The sequence below is a fragment of the Epinephelus moara genome, chromosome 8 (genome assembly GCF_006386435.1).
Source record: "Epinephelus moara isolate mb chromosome 8, YSFRI_EMoa_1.0, whole genome shotgun sequence".
Lineage (NCBI taxonomy): Eukaryota > Metazoa > Chordata > Actinopteri > Perciformes > Serranidae > Epinephelus > Epinephelus moara.
The window spans coordinates 43,072,814-43,081,676 of NC_065513.1; the positions used below are offsets into that span (position 1 = coordinate 43,072,814).

Genomic DNA, 8,863 nt, shown 5'->3' on the forward strand with positions numbered 1-8,863 from the left:
GACAGAGGACCATGGCCTCAGACTTGGAGGTGCTGACTCTCATCCCAACTGCTTCACACTCGGCTGCAAACCGCCCCAGTCATGCTAGAGGTGACGGTGTGATGGAGCCAACAGAACCACATCATCTGCGAAAAGCAGGGATGCAATTCTGAGGTCCCCAAACCAGACCCCTTCCTCCCCCCGGCTGCGCCTCAAGATCCTGTCCATGAAGATCACAAACAGGATTGGTGACAAGGGACAACCTTGGCAGAGGCAATAGATCTTTCTATTCATGAAGCATTGGTGGTTAGATAAGGGATGTACAGATTTTGGATATCTGTCATAAATAGATCCATAAACTGTATTGGCCTATAGAATGTTGAAATAATTGTATTGAATAAATTGTATTAATCAGACTTTTCCAGCAAGTGTTACAACTCACCCTCTGCCTGTTACATTTAACCCCCCGCATGGGGTAGAGCTCGGTCTCACTCACAAAGTTGCTGAAATCCGGCCCTTGGGCAGTGACCTGCAGCGTCAGAAACCAACAAAAAAAAGGCTTCCTTCAACGTCGGCGTGATTTGCCGACTGTTGCTGTTATAGTTTAATGGCGCCTAGCAGCATCGGGGGAAACCCGAGTGGGATGGGCCGGAGTGGTGGTGGATGGGTCCAACAACCACCGACTTTCACGCGAGAGAGCGGTGTTGACATAATTTGCGGTGTTGTACCGATGTAGTGTGTTTATTTTGAAAGAGACTGTATGTAAACGTTAAATTTCCTGTGAAAACGGAAGTGTATCTTGACAAAAGACAATGCATGTAACAGGTTGAAGTTGACATGGTGTCCCAGAACGTCAACAACCAACACACCCAGGGTACCTTGGACGTCGTATGTGGACGTGGAAAGTCCATGACCAAAACGTCAATATGTGACGAGGTCGGATTGAGAATGTGTTGGTTTGGTAAAAGTTGTTAGTCCTATACCAATATTACATCATTTAGAAATACCCAATGGAATTGAAGTGAAGATATAAAAAACAAAACAAAAACAAACAAAAACAGAATGGTTAGTCAAAATTACTAAAATATTAAAATCCTCACAGGATGTTCAACTTAAAATATATTAAGTATACAGGACACTTGGCATATTAAACAGTTGGTCTTAAAGGTTGTGCTACATGCAGTTATTAATGCAGTATATTGGCCATGGCAATGTTTGGATTTCCCAAAGAAAGTGAGATTGTTTATGAAAAATAAATAATGCTAACTTACTTAACACTTCTGTGTTTCAGTTTAATCATTGTGTGCTGTTTTTCATTAAACTCTACAGACACTAACAGTTTCTTCAGTGGTACCAAAGTGGAAATATGGCGGGATCGGCAACCGCAGCACGTGGTGAGTTAAGTAGTTGGGCATTCAGACAATCACAGACTTGCCTTAAAACTACACAAGGGGCTGGGATTGTGGGGATGTGCTGCTTTCACATACCAATTACACAGGAAATACAATCCAGGATGTCAAGTACGAATGGTTGGCTTGAGTAAAAATGAATAAGAAAGCTGCATTTCGTTAAGCACTGGGTAAAGACAGAATTAATGCTACCAAAAACCTATCAAGATCCATCCTGTTACATGGATATAGACGAAACCTGTCCATATACATCTTTATCAAATCAGTTCCCTAAAGATAGATGGTCTCACACCCACTCCACCATGTGCTGGTCAGGCACAAGAGTACTTTCAGTGGGAGACTCATACCACCAAGATGTACCACTGAGCGCCACAGGAAATCATTCCTGCCTGTGGCCATCAAACTGTACAACTCCTCCCTCTGAGTGGCCCTGAGACTTTTTCACACACTGCAGTAATTTAATTTAACTTGTGCAATAACCCCATTCACCCTGACTGTATATATTCTGTTTGTGTAAATAATCTTGTTCAGTTTACAATATATATATGTATATATATATATATTTATTTACGTTTATGTTTGTTAATAATTCGTGTTTATTTAACTATATATTTGTTAATACTACTGTTTAAATTTCTTATATTTTCACGTATCTTTCCTCTCTTGCAAGGAGCACCTGTAACATAAATAATTTCCCCTCGGGGATCAATAAAGTATTTCTGATTCTGATTCTGATTCTGAAAAGATGATAATGACAATGAGCTAAACTGGAATTATAGCAATGGTAATTGTGCTGCTTCTGTTGTTTTACAGTATCTGAACTCAGGATTGTGATCTTTGGAAAGAGTCAAAATGAAAAGACAGCATTGAGTAACATCATCACAGGGAAAAAAGACTCATCTGTTCTAAAAATGCCTAAGAAAACTACTGCCCAGGGCAAGTGGAAGAAAATACCCAGAACAGTGGTGAAAACCAAAGACCTCTTCAGTCTGCCTGTAGAAAAAGTGAGACACAAGATGAAGACGCATGTTGCTGATTGCCCCCCTGGACCAAATGTTCTGCTGCTGTTAGTGAACCCTTCTGATTTTACTGAGGTGGACAGAAAAACACTGAAGTTCATCCTGAGCTTGTTTGGTGAAGATGCTTTTAAATACTCAATGGTCATCACAACACACAATGACAAGAGAAAAAATGTGGCGGTAGATCAACTCATCCAAGACTGTGGACAAAGGCAGCAGGGAATTAACATTGATAAAAAAGACTTTTCAGACCATGATCTCCAAACACTGATGGAAAAGATGGAAAACATTGTGAGTGACAACAGGGGAGGATATCTAAACCTTGCTGAAAGGGCTGAGACCTTGGAAGCATCTGAATGTGCAGAATCAAAACCTCCTCTGAACTTAGTGTTGTGTGGGAGATTTGGAGTTGGGATGACATCAGTAGCTAATGCCATTCTGGGAGAAATGAGGTTTAGACAGCTTGCCAACTCATCAAAGTGTGTTAAACATCAGGGAGAGGTGTGTGGACGTTGGGTTTCCCTGGTGGAGTTGCCTGCCTTGTATGGAAAACCTCAGGAGGCAGTGATGGAGGAATCATTCAAGTGTATCTCCCTCTGTGATCCTGAGGGCGTCCATGCCTTCATCCTGGTCCTACCTTTGGATCCTCCCACTTATGAAGACAAGGAAGAGTTAAAGATCATCCAGAACACATTCACTTCCCGAGTCAAAGACTTCACCATGATTCTGTTCACTGTGGAGTCAGATCCTACAGCTCCAGCTGTTGTTAACTTTATGAGTAAGGAACAGAGTCATCCAGGAGCTCTGTCAGAGCTGTCAAAAATATGACGTCTTCAACATCAAGGATAAGCAGCAGATCCCAGAGTTGTTGGATGCTGTGGAAAAGATGAGAGCTGGTAAATCCAGAGGCTTCACAAAGGAAATGATGGCCAAGCCCCGGGTGAAAAAGGTTGGAAGACATAAAGTGGATCTACAGATGGCAGGTTATAAAGAAAAGAGCCCAGACCATCTCAGGATGGTGCTGATTGGGAAGACTGGTTGTGGAAAGAGTGCCACTGGAAACACTATATTGAACAAGGATTGCTTTAATTCTAGAGCCAGCACAAGGTCGGTCACCAAACTTTGCAAAAAAAAAGAGGGAGAGATTAATGGGAGGCCTGTCACTGTGGTTGACACTCCTGGCTTGTTCGACACAACTCTGTCCAATGATGAAGTTCAACAGGAGCTTGTGAAGTGCATCAGCCTGTTAGCTCCAGGACCTCATGTGTTCTTACTGGTGCTGCAGATTGGCCGCTTTACACAGGAAGAAAAAGTTACTGTGGAACTGATCAAAAAGTTTTTTGGGAAGAAATCAGAAGACTTCATCATTGTTCTATTCACACGGGGAGATGATCTTAAAAACCAAACAATTGAGAGTTACATAGAGGAAGACAGTGAAGACTTCATCAAAAAACTGATAACTGAATGTGGAGGAAGATACCATGTCTTCAACAACAACGATCTGAAGAATCGTTCTCAGGTCAGCCAGCTGCTGGCCAAGGTTGAGTCAATGGTAAGTAAAAACGGTGGTGGCTACTACACCTCAGAGATGTTCAGAGATGCAGAGGCAGCCATTCAAAAGGAAATGGAGAGAATACTGAATGAGAAACAAGAAGAGATACAGAGACAGAGGAGGGACCTTGAAAAAGAACTTGAAGAAAAACTGCAAGTGAAAAGGCAAAGAATTGAACAAGAAAGAGCAGAGAGACACAAAGCACTCAAGGAAAAGGAGGAACACATCAACAAAGAGCAGGAGAAGAAGAAAAGGGCAGAGGAGACAAGAGCAGAGGAGCAAAGGGAGAGTAAAAGGCAAGAAGACATCCAGCGACAGCAGTGGAAGCAAAAACTTTTCGCTTTGGAAAACAATCTTAAATGTGAATCTGAAAAAAAGACAACTGATGACAGAAAGCTGATGCAAAACAGAGAAGAAATACGAAAAGAACGAGAGGCTTGGGAGAAGGAACGAAAAGCATGGTGGGAGAAACGATATCAAGAAGATCATCTGAGACAAGAGGAAGAGCAAACACGACTTACAAAGCTCAGAGATGAATATGAACAGGAAAGAAAGGAATATGAACTGAAAAGAAAAGTAGAGGATCAAAACAGAAGAGAACAGGAGGAAAAAGAATGGAGAGAATTACAAGAACAGTTTCAGAAGAAATTGGAGGACATGAAGAAGAAAAATGAAGACGAGGCCAGAAAGCAAGCTGAAGAATTCAATCATTTCAGACTTAGATATACCATGGACTTTGCAGCTCTGACAGAGAAGCATGACATGGAAATGGAGGACATTAAGCAAAAGCAACAAAAAAACAATGACTTCATGATAAAACAACTAAGCATGAACAGAGCATATCAGAAAGACTTTGACAGATTGAAGAACAAACAAGAACAAGAAATGAATGACCTGAAACAGAAACTTTCTGAACAAAGCAAAGAAGTAACTGAACTACAGAAGGCACATGAGGAAGAAATAAATGTCTGGATACAGGAACATGTGCAGAAAGCCACAGAAGACAAGGCTTGTTGCATTTTATGAGATGCTTTTTCACAAGAGCAACAAAATTGCCTATGCAAGACAAAAAGTAGCTTTTGGTTTCCTATTGATGCATCTGTATAGAAGTATATCGTTGGTTTATAAATTATGTTCACTTAAGGGCTTTTATCACGTCATGTTGAAACCAAAGAAGCACAGTCCACTTGTAGTTGCACACAGGTGTTACAGAATGAAGCTTTTTTTCAAGCAAAGGATTTCTAAATTTGGTACAGACACCTGCTTGCAAAGAGCACACAAACCTGACAATGTAATACCCTTAAGTTATCCACCAAAATAACTAGGGCTGTAGTCAACCAAAGAAAATCTTGGTCGACTAAAGTCGCACATAATCTTCAACTAATCGATTAGTCGTGGGGAAAAAAATCTGCACGTTATTTTTACTTGTGCAGTGGTGTGTCTGTGTCACTCTGCAGTTACACCTCCAAAACACTAGTCGGCGGTGGAGGACTGTGTTAAGTGCTGTAAAGTTTAGTTCAAATCAAACTTTATTTATATAGTTGATTCAAAACACACATTAAACACACATTAAACATGGCTTAATAGAGACAATTTCAAACACAAGTACACAAATCAGCTTCACTATAACTCGCAGCATTCACAGACAAACACTTGTCTTTATCTGGACACATTTCCCCCACCAATACAACATGCTAATGGTATTAGCACAAGTCTATGGTATTTTACATTGTATAACTTAGCCTAGCGTCTAGCGATCTTTTCCTCTTCTCATATAAAACCAGGGACAACAGCAACATTTAACAAAGGTAACGGCACATAATTCAGCTCCATTACAACTCACAACAAAACAACTGTCTTATACTAAACACGTTTTCCAAACAAATACAACATGCTAACGTTATTAGCGCCAGCCTATGGCATTTTACATTGTAGAGTGGAGATTTCCTCTGCTCATATGAAGCCAGGATGAATCCCTTAGTATAAATCCCTGAAGGATAAATCCCTGAAGGATAAATCAAGACTTAAAATGCTATTTTAGTGGAGGCATTACTGTCTTCACAATTTATTGTTTCTTATCTGTGAAATACAAGTAAATACAAGCTTTGTTTCCACTGAGGGAAATGGTTTCAGTTTACAGAAACAGACAGGAGGTCTGCATCACCGCAACGCTGAGCGTGAAGGTGGGCGAATTCAACCTTCTGTCAACAAGGGGGGTGTTTTGAAAACACCCGCACGAAATACGTGCTGCAGGAAATAATGGATTAATCCTGGAAAGCTGTTGATGTAGCACTTTTCTCCTTATGAAAGTAACACAGCGATTATTGGACCAATGAGAATTTGGTCGGACGAGAGCATAGTGACCAAATAATCGACTAGTCGACCAGGAGACTACAGCCCTACAAATAACCCGGTTACAAGTTGTATTGACACGTCTCTGGTCAAATGTTACCTGCATTTGATCATTTTTGGGCTGGGAGTATTGTGAAGTTGAACGTGATGTGGCCTTTTGATGGAGCTAGGAGTTTAGCATGCTGAGATGCCAACAAAACACTGTAAATAATGGCTACTGTAAAACTTCAATTGAACGCCAGAAAAAAACAAATCCCTTTTTCTTTACTACACGTTATACAAATAGTAGGATCTGATAAGTATACAAAATTAAACACTGTCAACAACAGAAAAGGCCCAATGTCCTTAAAGGAGGACTTCCTAAGTAAAAGTTTTTCAGCTTGTTGCTGTTGCTAAAATTGGTCAAATTTGTCGCCATATCAAACTACACGTTATTAATCATAAACAAACGAGTTTCAACCATAAAATCTGATCAGGTTTTGGACCTGGTCCACTCTTGTGTCGGGATCAGCTGCAGACTGACTCAGCAGAGATGGCTGCCATCTTGTTTTTACATGGATTAGTGTATTGTGCTCTTGCTACCACTAGATGGCACAAAAAGTGTCCAGGATCAAGGACAACAGGTCTGAGTTAAGAAGAATGAAGTCGGTCTATAAGATGCAGTAAACCTCATATGAGGTTACAGGGTCTCAGGAGGAGGATATAAATGTTTGAACTTTTGTCAACATAAGGGTGCCACACATTGTTTTCTTCACAATTCAGTCAGTTTAATTTTAGAAAACATGAGCACCAGAGTATAATTCATTCAGATTTACCGGCGTGGTGAACAAGAGAGGAGAAAAGATCGAAGAAAAAAGTGGTGACCACCTACCTTTGACGTGGTCATACACTGCATCATTTGTATTCCTTTAATCAAAAGAACCAAAAAAGTTTTTCATAAAAATGAATCCAAGTTGTGAATATTGTTTTCAGAGAATAAAGACAGATGTCATGTTGTCAGTGTGTGGCATGCCAAAAACACAACAGTCATTACATGCTCTCTGTCTCTTACTGTGATGCACTGTCTGTCAGAGCCAGTCGGAGATAGATCACATAAATGACTGCTAAATGATATGTTATTACATAGCCTAATTTTTATAAACATAATATTCACACTGGTTTAGAACAGTTTTATGTGAAAGGAAATGAAGGCCCATCCCATGTAGACTCCTGTCCCAAACAAAGCCTGTTGACTTCAGCAAATAAAAGCTGTTAATGTGTTATGTGTAGAGTTTATTGTATCATTCATAATATAGACTACTTTAGAGTTTGAGGTCTTAACAGAAATATGTAGAAAAAATGATTTTTTTTTTGTGTTTTAAAAAGGAGAAGTTTCAGTGATAGAAACAAAACGTGTGCATATCTTTATCATGTATTTTATTAACTGTATTAATTTTGCTTAAAGTTATGATGTCAGTTTTTCAGTGAAATTGTGTCCGTATTTTATTAATGTAAATCATCATCAGTTTAAAATGTCATGTATTTGTTTTAGGTGTCTAGTTTTTTTTTGTTTTTTTTTTCTTTCTACTAAAGATATATTCATAATGATTGAATGATTGTTTGCACAACATTATGATATTTTTCATTTCTAAATTTTGTAAAGGAGAGATACCTTTGTCAAACATTAGTTAATCACCTGCTCTACTGTGGTAATGTCTTCTCGTTTCTTCAAATAAACTACATCACACTGACTGACTGACTAAATTAATGTCTGTTTTTCTTACAGCAGGGGTAATGTAAGACAGCTGACATGAACTTTATATTGTGGGTATGGTGGTGATGACCTTATTTAAGTGGGCCTACAATATGTGCTTACAAACCTTAGTCCTTAATGGGGCTGCAAAATTCTTGCTAAAATGTTTCAAGATTTGAGATCGTGATTCTCTCACACAAATCTTACCTTTTCAACAAAAACATTTCTTGCATTCGTAGATGCTCAAGTGCAAAAATGACTTACATATAACACAGTGCACGACTAAACCTCAAAGTCTCTTGTAACAAAACATGCAGCTAATATGTGCCTTATAAGCAAAACAGTAAAATAAAGCATATATATAAAGTACAAACAGGGACACAGGAGAGAAACTGAACTCCAGACCAATGAGATGGTAAATGGACCTGCATTTGTATCGAGTCTTTTTATTCCTCCGACCACTCAAAGCACTTTTAAACTACAAGTAAAATTCACCCATTCACACACACACACACAAATTGGGAGGAACAGCCATCGAGAGCACTTTGGGGTTCAGTATCTTCCTCAAGGATACTTCAACATGCAGAGGAGCAGAGGATCAAACTGCCGAACATCCAACTGACGACCTATGGCTAAGCCACGCCTCCCTCCACTCACTCGGACAAACTATCAACATTCAGTGACCGGCGCTATGGCAGGTGTCACAGTACACGGCATTTCACAGGAGACAACTGATGATTTTTGGGAACATAACGATCAGATGTCATTGAGAAGTAACCAAAAGGGCCTAAACTACGCATTGGAGGGATATATTCATCAT

General features: G+C 39.6%; 2 protein-coding genes across 3 annotated transcripts in view; one reads left to right on the top strand and one right to left on the bottom strand.

Moving 5' to 3' along the window:
• Window positions 1–4,985, top strand: part of LOC126394161 (uncharacterized) — an 18,718-nt gene extending 13,733 nt beyond the window's left edge. The window contains 2 exon segments of the mRNA XM_050050821.1: window positions 2,202–3,190; window positions 3,192–4,985. Coding sequence (XP_049906778.1) covers window positions 2,202–3,190; window positions 3,192–4,985 — 2,783 coding nt within the window.
• Window positions 1–8,863, bottom strand: part of prdm6 (PR domain containing 6) — a 189,385-nt gene that overhangs the window by 122,863 nt on the left and 57,659 nt on the right. The window lies entirely within an intron of this gene.